General features: G+C 43.5%; 1 protein-coding gene across 4 annotated transcripts; it reads left to right on the forward strand.

Moving 5' to 3' along the window:
* Nucleotides 1-334: 334 nt before the first annotated feature.
* On the forward strand, nt 335-11,466 carry pax8 (paired box 8). 4 transcript variants are annotated; one of them, XM_086135453.1, is made up of 12 exons: nt 335-441; nt 2,572-2,758; nt 4,458-4,623; nt 5,373-5,570; nt 5,954-6,030; nt 6,117-6,242; nt 6,951-7,120; nt 7,240-7,360; nt 7,495-7,737; nt 8,636-8,737; nt 9,661-9,747; nt 10,749-11,466. In XM_086135453.1, exons 2-12 carry the CDS (start codon nt 2,737-2,739, stop codon nt 10,817-10,819), a joined length of 1,383 nt encoding a protein of 460 aa, XP_085991579.1. In that variant the 5' UTR covers nt 335-441; nt 2,572-2,736; the 3' UTR covers nt 10,820-11,466. The 4 variants fall into 4 exon arrangements, with proteins under 4 accessions (XP_085991579.1, XP_085991580.1, XP_085991582.1 ...); XM_086135454.1 differs by having other exon boundaries at nt 4,482-4,623; XM_086135456.1 differs by lacking the exon at nt 7,495-7,737.
* The last annotated feature ends 6,318 nt before the right edge of the window (nt 11,467-17,784 follow it).

Consider the following 17,784-nt stretch of genomic DNA (forward strand, 5'->3'; position numbering starts at 1 on the left):
AAAGTTGGATAAACCTGTATAATCTCACCCTGATAGAGGCGGGGTGGGTGAGGGGAGCGGAATTAACAAACAACTTGAATTATTTTCATAATAATAAATCAGAAATGTCTCTGTCGTTCTGAGGTGTGCTCGAGCTGTCAGCTCTGAAAATGCTGATGGATCGACGCAAATCACACACTAAATTGCGTGTGAAGGCGCACTTGCGCGCTGTGTGTGTGTGTGTGTGGCTCCTCCCCCTTTCCAGCCTTCGCCCAAACAGCTGCGAGGCGTCCTCTGGTGCGCGCTCCCGTTTCGATAAAACGCGTGGCGATGCGCAAGCAGCTCGCAAACACGCAGGCCACGCGCACAAACGTACGTAAGCACGCCACCGGGAGAGAGAACGCAACATTTTGGATATTAGCGCGCAGGGAATCGCCGTTTTTCACTCGCGAGCGGCAAAAGGTAAGAAGGTTGCTCGTTCGGCGTGTGTAAAAAAACGTGTCATCGTTTATTTGGGAGGCGCGAGGTTGATTGTGTGACGTTGGCGGCGTGCATCTTGTTTGTCAAGAGCGTTTGGATTTGGTTTTAGTTGTACTTTTGAGGGTTAAAAGATGACGCCAATGATAAATAATGAGCCTGGAACACAGCTTTAATTGAAAACGAATAAGCACCGTTGTGGTTTAAGTTGGAAACGATGCGCAATTTGGGGTATTTGTCGTAAAATAAAAAATGAATGCAACTCTAAGAATGTGCAAAGAAACGTGTAATCGGGCTAACTTTTGTTTCCGACTTGTCATGTTAGCGTTTGTGGTTCTACGTAAAATATCAACACGTTATAAAATTTTCGAAGTAATTGGGTTTTTTTTCCGTAATCTAAGATTGAAGACGGTTATTGTCATAGAAAATCTATATTTTTAAACACGTTTAACCGTGCAATGATCTCACATCTCACAGGCCGTAACACAATAGAAAAGGTCATTTAATTGTAGCGGGTACCTTTTCGAGGAAACAAAAAGTGGAGTGGAATTCGTTTTTGGGGTTGAGAACGATAAATATATGCTGTTACAACACTGAAAAAAATGGTGTGTTAAATTTACTCCATTTTATTTCGTCAAATGGTTCCATGAAACAAGATCATCTGGATCCAGATACTGTACATTTTTTCAGTAGACTGATACCTTACTTGTCATGTAGTTGAAGCCAGATGCTTTTCCTTTTCAACACACCTTTTTTTTCAGTATACAGTACTACTTTTAGTAAAAAAAAATTTTTTTTAATTACGAAGTAGAGTGAGGTTTTTTTCCGTTAAGAATCCGTGCTTAGTCAGGTAAAATCTCTTTTTAAAACTGCGGTCACTCCTAGTAACCCAGTACAATTCCTACTATTTAATTGGAACATAATGAGTAAATTAAGTTCTGAAGTAAAAAAGAGAAAATCTCATCTGCTTTTTTTTTTCTTCGATTGATGACTAAAACACTGCTATAAACAACTTCAAAAATTAGATAATTTAGTCTAAAAAGATGCATTACAATGAAAAAGCAACTTTTTTTTCTTTATTCAATTTTTAAGTGGCTCAGCTTTTACGACTACTGTACTAATCTTTGCATCAACATGAAAAATAAATCGGTTTTGTTATCACATATGATTGAGTACAATTGATGTCTATACATCTTATGAGTGGTAAATGTTAAGAATTTTTTTAATCAAATCTTATCAATTCTATAAATGACGGATCTTTTTTTTTGACACCGTGATGAAAGTGAGAGAAATGCTGCAAATGATGCCTCAAATATTTAACCGAAAAATAAATATACTGTTGTTGCGACATAAAAACGAAAGACTCAAATCACCAACTTTGATTTTGGCGTTTCTCTCAGTGACAGCGAATAATAATCATAATTCCTTCCGTCGTCTTATCACATTTTACACTCCTCGTACGTTGGATAATGTGACATTTAAAACGGTAAAATTCTTCAACACAATCTCATTAAAACAGCTGCGAAATGGGGTGAAGAGAGTTTCCCCAAAGTCGTGATAGCATTTAGCGGTTAGCTAACATCTAGTTTAATACCACATGAATCCTGTCCAAATTAAATGGTCTTTTTGTTTATTTTAGAATGAGTTTTTGGTGGGATTTGAAAACTCTGAATGAACACCAGCCAAGTGTTTGTTCTGCCTCTGGAACACACAAAATACTCAAGAAATCCACATCAATATTGTTAGCCTAATGGCCTTTCGTGGCGCTTAAATAGGTGAATGAACAAATTCACAGAAGTTAAACGAAAATAAACGTTAGGCTGAAAGATTAAATGCACATGTATTGTACATCAAAGTTAAATACAACTGAACTGTACTTAACAAATGTAGTGCGCCGTATTAAGGACTAAATATTTCTCACATTTCATTCAGTGATTCTTTTTTGCCCAGTTGCCTCCATAAAAAACATAGAAATAAATAAAATAAACACAAACTGAGCAAGCACATTGATATTTTGTTTTTGTCACAGTTGTGACAGGAAATGAAAAATGTAGGCAGTTCTACTATGATGCGAACGACACGTGATAGGTGATGGCAAGTGTTGTGTTGCTGCAGAATTGGACGGGCCGTCCTCATGCCCGTAGAGGCAGGCTGGCCGTGCAGGCAGTAGAAGAAGAAAGGAAGAAGAAGAAGAGGAAGTGAAAAAAGGGGGTCAGGGTGGAGGACAAGAGTGTGCTGACGTTTGGCTGGTGGGCGTGCAGGGAGCAACATCTCAGGGATATGTCCACTGGCAGTACAAGAGGTAAATACACAACAGCCGGGACTCAAAAGTGCGTCGCCAGGACCACGATTGGCAAACGAGCTCCCTCTACTGGTTCGTGAAAGAATCACTGAATTAAACGCAAATACAATTAACATTTAAAATAGATCAAACGCAATATTTGAATCTTCCAGCACTGAATAGACGGTTTAATTTTTTTCTATATGCATCCAGGACAGTACACATCGGAAGTACAGTTAAGTCATATTTAACTTAAAAAAAAATTCATATCCAGTCTGTTCTTTTTTCTTTTTCATTTCAAGAACAGTACACTTTTTAAGTATAGACCAATGTATTGCACTTTCAATCCAGCGCAGCGCATTTTTAAGTACAGTTCAGTTGTATTTATCTTTTTTTTTGTATTCCTCGACAGTACATTTGACACTTTTTCAGTCCAGTATTTTTTTTCAGTACACTCTGGTATCTAACTTTTAAGTACAACCATTTGCATTTTTAAAAAGTAATTTTTTTTTTGGTTAAATTCTTCGAGACTAGACGACTCACACAACAGTTTGAGGACCAGTGCACGACACCGTAGACAGAACTGTTTATGCTACTGCTGCTTTCCAAACATCTGCAATGCAACACGCTGCGTTTTCCTCATTCATTCCCTTCAATGTTGTCACCGTACACCCCCCCCCTAAAACATTACATTATTCTATATAGCATTCATTAACTTTTATTCCATTTGTGACAAGTTTGATTGACACCCCAACAACTTGAATGTTCCCAGTAAAGTACTGTATTAACATTTACTAAGTAAATTAGAGTAAAGCATTATTCTCATTTTTGTACTGTGTTTTTATACGTGATATTAACAATTGTTAAGCAAGAACAAATGAGCTTTCCATCCACGCATCCAATCTAATTAGATGACGAACACATGCATTGTTTTGGCGCACACGCCACTTGTGCGCGCATGCGCCGGATTCCCCCCCCCCCCCCCCCACACACTTCTTTCCAACCTGCCCACCATAGTTCACTCCCACACATGAGGTAGGGTGGGGGCACACGGGGGGTTGCACTCGACTTTAATATCCTGCAGGTTGATGAAGCTTGGCGGGGAGATTTTTTTTCTCCACACTCGGCTGGCAGCGTTAATAGAGACCCCCACCCCCACCTCCACCCCCTCCTCCACTTTACTCCCCCGAAAATCCCCCCCCCCCCCGCCGCACTCCAAAGTGTGCGTTTGATGTGGAAATGAAAGCTGGCAAAAGGCTGCGAGAAAGAGATGCGACTGAATGGGTTAAATGAAAAGCGATAGTGTGCACGCAGGTGACCTCCCGTGCGTGCGCGTGCCCGAACGCGCGCTCCGCAATGCTTCCCAGCTCGCGCGCACGCGTTGCCCCCTTTCTTATATTTAATGATTGTATTGAAATAGCCGTTCGTACGACAGCAAGACAAGAGTGTAGATAGATAATTATGAAAAGAATGTAATTCACACATTTTTGACAATTATTTAAATTTAGAAATCTATAATTGAATTGTCTACAAGAAAGTGATCAAATGGAGAGAGAAGAGAGACGTGCTTTTCATTGCGCACGTTGGAGCGCTCAGTATTTTTTTGGGGAGCTACTTGGTTAAAAAATAAAAATAAAAGAAATCGCAAACTATTGCTGAAAACAATTGCCGTGTTTAGTTCCCTGACATTTATAAGTGTTCATCCCCCCTCCTCCCCCAGGTCATGGGGGTCTTAACCAACTAGGCGGAATGTTTGTTAATGGCCGTCCACTTCCGGAGGTGATCCGGCAGCGCATCGTGGACATGGCCCACCAGGGGGTCCGGCCGTGCGACATCTCCCGCCAGCTTCGAGTGAGCCACGGCTGCGTCAGCAAGATCCTGGGACGGTCAGTTTACAACTGGGACGCTTTTCGTAGAACAACTAGCGGGTCCAAACACAACCAATTTCTGACTATGACATTCTCACACCAATGGGACAACTACATGTTACTATAACACGGTTAAAAAAAAAAGTTCAAAGCAACAAAGTGCTGAAATTTTAAGTTGGGCATTTCAAGAAAATATTAGGTTCGACTAATTAGAAAATTGGAGTTCCTGCATTATTTTTTTGAACAAAGAAATCCGATTTTACAGAACCCAACGAAGTAAAATCAACTCAGCTAAGAGCAAACAACTTGCTTGCGTGAGGTGCTTGCTAAAATTGTCAGGTCAATCTTAATAATTAAAAATTTCAAGTCGTTCCAATTTAAATGACTGTTTTAGCCAACCAAAAAAATACAAGATGTGTTTTTTTCAGTGCTTGAAATGCTTACCACAGTGAATAATCTGTTTAAAGGATGTAGCTGATTTTAGCAGAGGTGGCCAGCAACATGAGATATTTATGGCAGTTAATGGATTCTTTTTTAAGAAAAAAAGGCTCCATCATCTTACTAGTGAGGACAAAATGGAACTTTAACAAAAACGCCATGCTTGTTCAACAATTTACATGATATCGTCAAATAGCACAAGCCATTTTCAACACTTTCGATTGGTCAGTAAGATGTAAAAATAACACGCGCGCACACACACGTGAACAGAGCCACACCGATATGTGAAAAGTCATACAAAAAAAAAAACGGGGTTATCCCCTCCACAGGTATTACGAGACGGGAAGCATCAAGCCCGGCGTGATCGGCGGCTCCAAGCCCAAAGTGGCCACGCCGAAGGTGGTGGACAAGATCGCAGAGTACAAGCGGCAGAACCCCACCATGTTCGCCTGGGAGATCAGGGACAGACTGCTCGCCGAGGCGGTGTGCGACGGCGACACCGTGCCCAGCGTCAGCTCCATTAACAGGTCAGCGACCGCGTCACCACCAAAAATCCTCATGATCGTCACTATTGACAAATTCAAATTGACAGTTTTTTCCGATGCTACCGAATCCTTGTCCGAATAGTACAGTGGGGCAGTAATTGGTGTCAAGGATGTTCGTTGACACGACATGTCTCCAAGCAGTTGTTTACCAGGGAGAAGCTAAGAACTCCAAACAACCGTCCGGCTGCTTTAATGGCTGATATTTCTTTGGTCTTGCCTCAGATGTTTCTACCTCGTATGACCCCAAGAGATTACAAAACTGTCCCTGCATTTGGTTATTATCGTTTTTATGAATACATTTGAACAGAAGAAAAAAAGTGAGGCAAGCTTTCTCGGGCCACAAAATGACGGTTCTTCTCTTTCAGGATCATTCGAACCAAAGTCCAGCAGCCATTTAATCTCCCCCTGGATGGGAAAGGCCTAAGCCCTGGACAAACCCTGAGTAAGTCTCAAAGACTCCTTCCTTCCATTCATGTTTTTTTCCCCCCTTTCTAAATCTGTTACACGCCCACGTTTGCCTTCTCCAAGTTCCCAGTTCGGCTGTCACCCCACCTGAGTCTCCGCACTCGGACTCTTTGGGCTCCACCTACTCCATTAGCGGCCTCTTGGGAATCCCCCAAGCTAGCAGCGAAGGCAAGAGGAGCCACGATGACAGTAAGAACACTCAGTTGAGCGTAAACCTCTGCCGAGGCCTGACAATTGTCAAGACTGAATTGGACATCCAGCCATCTAATTTCCAGAGTGATTTTTTTTTTGCTAATCGTTAGGGCAAATATCACTCTTCAAACTGTTATTTTAAAAAGCAAAACTTGGGTGAAGAGATTAACTCAACGCTGGCTAAAAGAACAACAAGCATTCATACCTATCGGCGCGTCAATGAACAAGAACATTTGAGCTGGACTTTTCTGTTACCTTTTGAGGGGTCCAAACGATAGCTAGCCTGCTAGCTAAGGTCAGCTTTGTTTTGCCAAGTCGCTCAAAAGATAACGGAAGCAAAAATTTTATCCATTCATGTGAGAACGAGTCGTCACCAAGCCGAGGTTTGGTGACCACCGTGTCCATTTTGAAGTGGCGACTTCGCCGAAAGAAAGTCTTGCTAGCTTCTCTCTTGAACGCGGTTATCGTCGGCCTCTTGAAATAACTGATAAGGCTACTTTGGAAACAACTAACGGTACGAATGAAGAAACATTTTTGTTGAGGAACAAATCAAAGGAAACTGAAACGACATCTTACTTTTATCAAACAAACTAGTCTGCAATGTCTTTTAGCTTCTAACCCTCATGAATCCTTATGACGTTAATTTCCGGTCCTGTTCACATTTTTTGGTCAAAATAGTCGTCTTCTTCTTTCTTCGGTCTTCAGGCGACCAGGACAGCTGTCGGCACAGCGTGGACTCTCAGGGCAGCGGCGGCGGTGGCATTCCCAGGAAAAGCATGCGGGTGGACCACTTCTCGCAGCACGTGGACTGCGGCTTTGAGCGTCCCCACTACCCTCCGGACTCCTTCTCCGCCTCCGGTAGCAAGACGGAGCAGGTGAGGACAGGAGCATCACGTGACGTGTTTGGAATTTCAAGAGATCAGCTTGTCTGGTTTGAGTTTTTTTTTCTTTTTGTGTCTGGGGAAACGGCTAATAGCTAATCCTTGGCCCTCAGACTTTGTACCCGCTGTCGCTCATCAGCGGCAGCCTGGATGAGACCAAGGGCAGCCTGTCGTCATCCAGCGCCGCCATCGGACGCAACCTGACGGCGCATCAGGGCTACGCCATGGTGCCCGGTGAGTTCACCCCTCCCCAACTGCGCCAAAACCAGTTTTAGCCACCATCGCTCCTCGTTTTGGTTTTCCATTGCTTTTAGTTTCCCCATTGTTTCATGTACTCCATTTTGCCGCCTCGCCGCACCCTCGTCCAGAGCCCCTCCAGTCCCTGCCGCTCTGCCTGAAGCAGGAAATGTCCCCGGAGGTCACCAGCACGAGCCCCGCCTCGCCAAACATGGCGCCGTCCCACATGGCATTTGTGGAGCTGCAGAAACCCGTCTCTTTGAATAGCTGCGGCGGCAGTGGCGGAGCTAGCAACCATTTCCCCAATTCCTTCAACTCATTCTCCCATCATGCACCTGTGTATGGCCAGTTTGGCAGCCAGTCAATCATCTCAGGTACCGGCAACATCCCCCTTGGTTATCCATTCATCTCATGAGCATTTGCTTTTGGGGATAAGGTGGCAGCTCCTATCACGCTTACACTTAGTCGAAGCGGCCTTGTGGCGACAAACATACAATTGCGCACGGTTGCCTAAATTTGGGCGATGAGCCACATGCTGCTTCAGGAGACGTTGCATAGAGCAGACTCAACCAACACAATATTTGATGACATCGGTTAAAATAATTTGCCATTTCTAATATTTTGGCATTTTTCATTGCAGTTACTTTGCATTTCGTTTTGACTTTTGTCAATTCATTTAGTTTAAAAAAAAATGAGACCAGGTTTGTTCGTTTTAATTAGTTGACATTTTTAATGGTTTGTTGAGTTTTTACTAGTTTTAGAATTCGTTTTTTTTTCAATGCATGGAGTATGTACATTTCTCAAACAACTGTTGTCTTTTGTAAGGATGTCCAGTAAGACCGAAATAAATACTTTCATTTCGATTTAAAATGAAAGCCAGAAGCTCATGTATGAAATGAATTGACAAAGATGAAAACAAAGGACGTCTCTGTGACAAATATATTTAGTTTGTTAGTTTTATTAAAGATGTAGTTTGTTCATTTAGATTTTTGTTCCAAAAGCATTAAAAAATTATTTCATGAACGAAAATATTTTTTTCAATTTTAGTTGTATCATTTTTAAATTTCAAATTTTAAAATAACCTTGCTGATCAACTGCTCGGGTAAATTTCCAAATATTTCTCAAGATTAAGCCTTTATATTTTGGGTGTGGCCTTAATTTTGGTGCACCTAATTTTGTCTCTCGTGGGAGGACGACCAACCAAAAAAACCCAGTAACCATATCTGACGCAACTAATATCAATAATAATTTCACTTTATGGATGTTTTTCAGGGCGAGACATGGTGAGCTCCACCCTGCCAGGTTACCCGCCTCCCATCCCGTCGCCGGCTCAGTCGGGCTATTCCTCATCGGCTATCGCCGGCGTGGTCGCGGGTACGAGTCGTATTTTGTTGTACTGTGCACGCACACACACACACACACACACACAAAAACACCCATAACAGGAGAGACCATCACCGGGTGGTGGGAGGAGGGGTTGACGAAAAAGCAGCGGTTTGCGACGGAGGCTTGACTGGACTTAATGAGTTGACTTGAACAGTGTGTGTGTGTGTGTATACGGGCCCAGGGGGTACAAGGAACAGGCTTGGGGGTTCCACCCTGCTGCCCACTACCCCCACACAGCCAAACACCTCTGACCACACATTGCCATGGGAACCAGGGGGCCCAGGAGGGTGGTCTTTGTTGTGTGTGCGTGCGTGTGTGTGTGTGTGTGTCTGTTAGGATGCCACTATGTGTATGTGTGTGTGGTGTTTAGTTTTTTTTTTGTTTTTTTTTTTGAAGTCTGCCCTTCGAAGCGCGAAATGAGAGGGTCTGATTTATTATTTTTCTGGTGGGCTCGCAGTGAGGGAGCGTTGATACACAATTACCTTGCAGAGGTGGGGGTAGGGGGGGTGGGGACGGTAGTGGTGGTGGTGGTGATGGTTGTGGGGTTTGGACTAGAGGTGGGGCTTCATGAGGCTTCATTCCAGTCGACATAATTACCAATTAGATTTTGGAATGTTTAAAAAATAAATACAATTTAAAAAGGGAGCGCTAAGGAGAGGAAAGAGGGAGGCTAAAGCAGGAAGTGCAAGAAGACGAGGCTGGAGGGCAATGGGCATGCACCACTGGGTTCGAAAGATTTGGGCCCGCGCCTGCTTTGTAGATTAATGGTTTACAAGCTCAGCTAAACTGCTGGTGAATGATGAGCTAAGCGGCGCATAAACATTTCAGAGATACGGACAATCTTGTCGCTTTTTTTAAAAAGAGGGATCGTGTAACCTACAACGTGTTATTTTCTTTTTTAACCCTAAAAGGTGCCGACTACCCCGCTCAGTCCTACAGCCACTCGCCCTACGCCTCCTACAGCGAAGCCTGGAGGTTCACCAACTCCAGCATACTGGGTGAGTGTGGCTGGCCAGGAAATTGTGACTGATTGGACTTCTGACTGATCGATTTATTTATTTTAATTCAATTAGCTTCAGTTCATCACTTTCAGGAAGATCAAACCAACCAAAATGCCTGCTTCATGTATTTATGAAGTACTTTGAGTTGAAACACACTTAGATCAATTTTATGATTCCCCCCCCCCCCCCCACAAATTGACACTGCATGCATCAAAAGCAACCACATGCTTCATGCTAGCATATACTGTAATGCGAAACGCCATTGGCACAAAGCTAATAATTAGCTCCTACTGAATGTGGTGTTATTAGTAGCCTTTAAGCAGCGGGTATCTGAACACAAATGGTGCAGCAACACACGTACACAGGAAATATAACAATACTGGCATATAGTCTTCATCCTCTGTGAAGTAAAACTAATATGATTGCCGTACCGAGAAGCTGAGAGAGAAGCTGAGCCTCCGTGCGGAGTGCATTTATTTCTGTCTTAAACTGCCCCTCTGGTGATGAAGGCAGCAGTTCAGTAGCGTTCAGCCTTCAGTTCAATGAACACTATAAATCGGTGGAAATGAGAGTGTCAATTCCTGTTTGTCTACATTGGCCCGTGATTAACCGGCGACCAGTCCAGGGTGTAACCAATGTCACTGCCATTGAGCTCAGAACTATGGTTTCTAGCAACATGAGATCATCGTGCCTGCTGCATGCTCCGTGCGCAGGAACAATGCAGTTAGCTCAAAGCACTTTCAGGAGGCCGAATGGAATATATAATTTTTATAGCAGTCATCATTAAAAATCAAACTCTTTCAGGACAACGGTAAAATCCTGTTTGGAATTTAGCATGAGGAAAAAATAGATGAGACAAAAGAAACGTAATACATGAAGACTACATCCATAAAGATGACACTTTTGGTCATAAGATGGAAGGGTCATGGTAAAACATGTTGAGGATATGGGAAAATAAAATTAATGGTTTTGTTTTTGTATGTGTGCGCCCCCCTCAGGTTCACCTTACTATTACAGCACAGCCTCCCGCAGCGCCCCTCCCTCGGCAGCTGCCTACGACCACCTCTAGTCCCCTACCGGACGGACCTTCACGAGCCAGATTCGAACCTGGATGGACTTTCTGACAACTCTGAAGATGAACCAGCAACCTTTTTTTTTTTGGGAGGGGGGGGGGGGGTTGTCAATTATTTATTTGCCATTGCCAATTCAAGCGACCCAGTGTGACTCGGACTCGAACACGTTTACACATCTGCAGCCTTACGTGTCACATCTTTTTCAGTACCAATCGCAGTTTTTCGGCCAAAGACTTGTTTTCTCGCACACCTGACAAAGGATATGCAACATCTTTTTAACGAACTATGCTTGATTGTTTTCATTTTTTGGGGGGTGGTTTACAATGATTTCTTTTTACAACGGAGAATCGTTTCATTCTTGATTTGTCTGCTTGCAAATGAGTTGGGCGGGTGAAAAAATAACTTTTTTCTACATGATGTACATAATGTAAATGATGGCTTACCTACAGAGCAAGCGAGTGGATGCTGATTTGACGACAAAAAGCAAAAACAGGCCTCCATACACGTTTTTAGTTTGTTCCCATGTTGGTAAGAATTGGGACTATTTTTTAATTCATATATGCGGTTATTAATATTATTGCACATGTACTGTAAATAGGGAGTTTCTAAAGAATTATTTTTAATTAAAGCATGGCAAAGGTGAGCTTCCCGTTATGTGTTTGATGAAATAATTACGGTGGGCACTCGGACACTCGCGGTTCAGCACCCATGGATTAGAATATTTACAGATCTTTTTTTAATATTTTTTTTTCAGTTAGTTAAAATATTTTTTACTTTTTTTTCTTCCCACATTTCAGAGGTAACCATTATTCATTGCTAATCAGCATTTATTTGGGGGGTTTGTTTCCTTTTTTGTTTTGTTTTTTCACTGGGGGTATGCAGGTTTTCGCTCCTCATTGGCCGGTTTGGACCCTCGCAAATAACAGGGGGTCCATTGTATCATACAATATTATTTGGATATCCACCAGATTTTCAAAAACAGTTTTATAAATGGTGTTATTATTGTTGTCGATGGAAGTAGTAGTAGTGGTAGATCAAGTAGTCCTCTCATTTATTTTCGAAAATGCTTCTCTTGTTTCAATTGTTTGATGTATTTAGTTATTTTTTTAATCAATTTTGGAGGATTATTTTTTTTTTTTGCAGGCTGTAGCATACCCCAAAATTTACCCCCATTTTACAACGTGTTTGTCCCAGTGAAAATATACATCCCGAATGCAAGTCCCCAAAATGGATTTGACAGTCGGGCGATTTGTAAACGACGACGCAATATGATGTACACTTGTCTGTCGTGGCCAATCTCCAAAGAATCCACGCTCATAGACAACAAGGAAGGCTTTGCATTCACGATTTTTGGACGCCATTTGCAGCGAATGTATTTGAAGTCCTCCGGGGGGATTACTCTTCTTGTTATGATCATTACCTTGGTGATGATAGCCTCATAACAGCCATTTCTTTCAGCAATTTGAAAGGACGAATGCAGCGACCCTGCAAGTGCGCGTCTGTCTAATGGCGTCTTCTTATTTTCTGCATCGACTGCTTTTATGCTCGGGGTCTGCGTCCCTCTTTTTTTTTTTTTTTTTGCGGTCTCATTACCACAGTGCGCTAACTAGCTAACCATGCTTGGGTGAGGCCAGCCCACCTGGTGCCCACTGACGGCCGAGATGTGAATACATCTTTGGAAATGTAGACTTTTTTTTTTTGTATCATTCTGACGACATTGTCCAGCTTTTCCATTTTTGGCCTTGTACGTGTGCATTAATCCAATCTTCAACCCGATCTTGGGTAAAAGTAAACAATCCGGCATATTTTTAACTCTATTCCAGGCGGCTTTCACGTGCTTAAAACCATCGAGAATCTGACTTTTAGAAGAGTCGTTCTTCCAAAAGAGTGAAAAGACAAAGTTACAGTTGCAGCACATAAGCCACACAAGCGGAAGTCTTCCTCCCCACTGTGGGCCTATTAGCGAGGTGGCTTCGGGCCACAGTGCTCGCGGTAATGAGCCCGCCGGTACAATATAGGCACCAGGCCGGAACAGCTGAGGGCAGACAAAGCTGGCAGGACAGGCCGGGAGGTTGGGGGCTCAGTGGGCGACGCAACCACAGAGCCGTGCTTGCACTGTGTCTCTGCGTGTGTGTGAAACAGAAGGCATGTGTCCATCACCATTACGGGGCAAGAGCTCAAAAGACACGACGGCCCCCGCAGAAGGAGCTGGCAAAAAAGCAGCGAGGGGAGTGTGTGGCAATCAGTGGGATGATGGGGGGGGGGGGGGGGCAGAGGGGGTGGATGCGTAGGGGAAGGCAGGGGTTCGGTTGTCCCGCGCCAGTCATCTGGAAAGTTCGTCACTTATCTCCGAGACAGAGACACCGGACCGAGCAATTCAGTCCTGCAAATGAGTGCCCACGCAATTTGTCGTCGTGGCACGTGAATAGGGGGCGTCGACCCAGATTGCGCCGTGAGAAGGCTTTAATTTTTTGAGTATTTGTTTATGCAGATCAAGGCTGACTGATTCATTGGATGCAATTCCACTACTGATTTGTTTCACATGGAAGCAATTGCATAGCAATTTTTTCAGTAAAATATAAGCAACAACCAAGCATCATCTATTTTGAATATTGAATTACTTAAATAGACCACATTTTATTTTTTGAAGACAAAATCATTTCCACAAAAAATATTTCAGGGCCAAAAAGGGTGCACTGCACAGGGGACAGACAACCGGTCCTTAAAAGTGCATATCGAGGACAACTGGTCCTCACAACAAATTTATCACCTTTTTATAAACAGATAACTTATTTATATACAGTATAATTTTAACATACTCTTTTAAAGGCAGAGACAATTCCACTTTGTATCGTTGAAACAACCAAACTCCATTGCCCTTACAATACAATTTGACACCTCAACTAACCCATTCATTTGATTGAGAAATGGGTTGCAAAAATATAGGTACATTTATTAAAAGTCCATCTCCGTTTTCAAAATCAAGTGTGGCCCATGAGCAAAATAAAACTGAATAACAACAGGCATGAAACTGAAATCGACCTGCAGTGTGAATCCAGCCAAAGAGGATCTGAAGACCACGTACGGAAAAACACCTGAACCGACACCCTGGTCCTCTAATTTCAAGAGGCGCTCTCATCTCATCTCATCTCCTCCACCTTTGGAACAAACATGCCAGTCAAGAAGGACAGAAGGAGTTTCAGGAAGACAGGGCGGGGGGGCTGGAGGGGGAGGGGGGTTATAGAAACACAGGTGCCCAGTGTTGCAGCTCCCCAATTAAACAGCGCACGGGCCCTGCAGGCAGGAAGCTACTGTTTGACTGCGAGACATCAAGAAAAACGCACCTTTCAAAGCACACACATTGAACGCCATCGCACAGCCAGGATGGATAAAAATCTGCCCAGGTATCAGGTACCGCCCCGAGGGAGCAAATGGGGTGACCCCGGGAGGATGAGGAAGGGAGGTGGGGGGCGAGTCACAAAACAACTCATTCAGCGCCGGCACACGGTGCTGCTCGGGTTAACGATTAGCGAGGAAGAAGCAGGTGCAACGGCTGCTGGGTCCGAGCGCTGCAAGGCCCCACATCAAGAGATGCAAAGCAGATCAAAACGGAGCCGACGAGTTCACAAACATTCTTTTTATGCCACGTGTCAGGGCCGGAGCACAGTTTGCGCCTAAGGAGTCCGTGTTTGAGTGTGTGCGTTTGTAAGCGGAGGGGGCAAGGAGAGGTCATGTGTTGAGATGCCCTCAAGACAGGCACTTGCGTTAATTCCAACGACAGCTGCTTTCGCAACAAAAGCCGATGTTTGCATCAAGCTTGTTCGGGGTCGACTGAAAGAAGGGTTTTCTTGCGAGTTACACTATTTTTGAGGAGTTAGAATAGCACGCTGGAATAAGGGGGGGTTCGGGGGGGGTGCAGGTTTGAATCACTTCTCTGACCCTTATTATGTGGTAAAAACATTCCCTCAGAAAAACAGAAACTTTAAATTGACACGACTGACAGAAAATGGTGAAGAAACACATGATGATTCACATGATGTCAAACTGCAAGAGTGTAGTGCCAACTACTGGTGAGGAGGACTTTATGTCAGACTTTTTGGTTGCCAAGTATCAGTGACTGGTTTCGGCAGCTGTCATGAGTACCCGATACCTTGAAAAAAGGCCGGTATTGGTCCAATGCTGATATCTGGTATCGGTACTCACTACGGCTGGGTAGTTAATTGAAATTTACCCTAAATGTGCCATGTTGCCTGTGCCTGTGATGACTGTTATCATGACCTCCCTGATCATGCTGTATATATTTAATAACACCCCATTTAGAGTTTAATGTAAAACTAAACACACAACAAAAATATTTACACACACGAGATACTTTGTTTGCGAAACATCGACAGTGCTAATGCCAGCGGTCAATATAAAATCCCATTGACATCTTCCTTCAAAGGACGAATATTCACACACTAACGCTGTGGAAACAGATACATGCAGGTATTATATTCTTCCGAATCTATGAAAGGCAAGTTATATTAATAAAGCTCAAGCGCAAATTCGTCTTCTGTTCTGAACTTAACGTACGAATGTGCTGCATACGCGCATAGCACCACACTGATCCAAAGAGGCCAACACACAGCATGAAACCCGGTATTTCTTTTTATTTTTAACCTTGAAATGTTATTTTACTTTTTTTCGAATTTATTTTCTAGTTGTCGATGAATAATCGTGTTTATTAACCGTGATTTCAATAGCATTCAAACCAATCGTCATTGTTACTTTTCCCATATTCCGCCATTGCTATTTCAGACGTCATTCCCGTTAAAGTTTCGGTAGACTCTTACTGGTTGGAGTGTCTGAGAGGGCCGCAGAGAGCTTTCATGGGAGAGATGGGTCTGACGCCAAGGCGGTCAAGGGCGAGTGGGCGGCGGTGGAGAAGAGCAGGCTGAGAAAAGAGTTTTTCAAGTGGGAGAGTGGGAGACATGGAGTAACAAGTGGAGCGTGCAAGACGTCAGCAGCAGATGGACAACGAGCATCCGGTGCGTCGTTCAGCCCGGAAGAAAAAAAACATATATTGTTGGTGGTGTTTATTGGTGCGTCGTTTCATGAATGTTGGCCAGTGTTCACTGTGCGAGTAAGAAAGAGCGTTGTGTGGACTTGATACCCTTACAAAGGAAATCGGTATTCTTTTCTTCACCATTTGTTGGTCGAATTTTACATTTCGATCATAGATGGATGGGTTTGACGGGCCCCAAAACAAACAAACAAACAAACAAAAACACAAAAGACACGCTCGATGAACCAGAAAGTAATATATATTAATGCTAATAAATGGGTGACAGAAAATTGTGAAGACTTTCTAACGCACATGATGATGCACATGATGTCAAACTGCTGGAGTGTAGTGCCAACTACTGGTGAGGAGGACCACATGTCAGCTTTTAATACAGTATATATTTATATTGATGCTAATGAATGGGTGAATAAAATATGGCATTTAAATTGTGTTTTTGCTATTTGAGTCACAATGGAGCGGTCACCCCCAACATTCCCACCCCTCCCACACACGCACTCCACAATTCTAAAATCAAAACCGTACCGTCCTTGTTGTCATAAACCAGAAAAGGGTCAAGCTAAGACAAAGATGGACAAAAACACAAATACTACAAAAGACAACTCACAATTTTTGTTCCAGAAATTCTATTTTCATTTTCAATGCAACCAATTGCACTTCCAAATGGAAAATAATTTATGCCAGTCAGCTTATGTCATGCAACGTAAACCAGGAAGGGGCCTGCTAACGTGCAGACAGACAAACAAAACAAGCAACTTCTTCCTCACTTTTGCTGACAGCTCAACCTTAGCTGAGGTCTGCGCTCGACTAAGTGTTATTCTAGTTTTCTTTGTGTTGCAAAAAGCATGCCAGACAGGTCCTAATGATCCCAACTTGAGCGCTTGCCTTTTTAATTACCCAACCAGGCCTGACAGAGGCTCACAAAGCTCGGATGGACAGGCTCACATGGTACAACAACAACAGAAAAAGGGGACAATTCCTTGGGAAAGATGTTTCGTGAACCCAGCAGCTAAGGCCGCCCCTGCTGTTCCAGCCACTCGTGACTTGGCGGTGGTCTTACGAGAGCAGAGCCCGACGGGTGCACTGGAGAGCGGCGCACGTTAGCAAACATTTCAGGTTGAATGATCCAAATAAGACACTAATGGCCACCTTCCTCTTCATGGAATGTTTTGTCGTGTGTGGTTGGCGTCACCTTTCAACATAGCCCCCCCACATCACCGAGTACGGCCCGAGGCCCGCGTCACTCAGGTCGCCCATCAGTCAATCTTCATCTGCACAATCTGACTTTATCTTAATGAGCGGTTGTTATGACAGTCAATGAATGGAGATGGCTACAATTCAGCAGACAGCAAAGTCCAGCATGATTACGTTAACGAAGCCCCCGCAGCCCGTCCAGTCATGGCCACCACCCAAAAACGTCTCGCTAAAAAGCTTATACAGAGTCCAGTGCCTTGATCCCATTCGGACAAGAATGGGGATTGTCTTTGCTCTTCATTGCGTTTCCTATTGTTGCATTACATTCCAGTGGGAGGAATGTGTGCGTGTTAGAAGTTTGGAAAGGGGGAGTGCAAGGGGTCTTTATCCTAGACATCCTGTTCTTAATTGTTAAGCGCTTGAGGTCAGCCGCAACCCGACATGTCGGCTTGAAAAGGGAACAAAATGGGCCTGTGTATGCACACACAAACGCACAGAGCAAAGACTACTCCGTGACGAGAACAACTTTACCCTCCCAAAATAAATCATTAACACATTTACGGATGAACAACGCGCGAGTAGTTTGTACTTGACCTCATACTGTACTTGTAGGGAAAAATAAAAGTGGCATTTTCAGTCACAAAAGCAGGAACGCAATTCTCTCGTTTAGCGGTTCTGAATATTTTTACAATAAGTACTATG

This window comes from Hippocampus guttulatus, chromosome 17 (genome assembly GCF_054856545.1).
Source record: "Hippocampus guttulatus isolate MCC_2025c chromosome 17, RoL_Hgut_1.0, whole genome shotgun sequence".
Taxonomy (NCBI): domain Eukaryota; kingdom Metazoa; phylum Chordata; class Actinopteri; order Syngnathiformes; family Syngnathidae; genus Hippocampus; species Hippocampus guttulatus.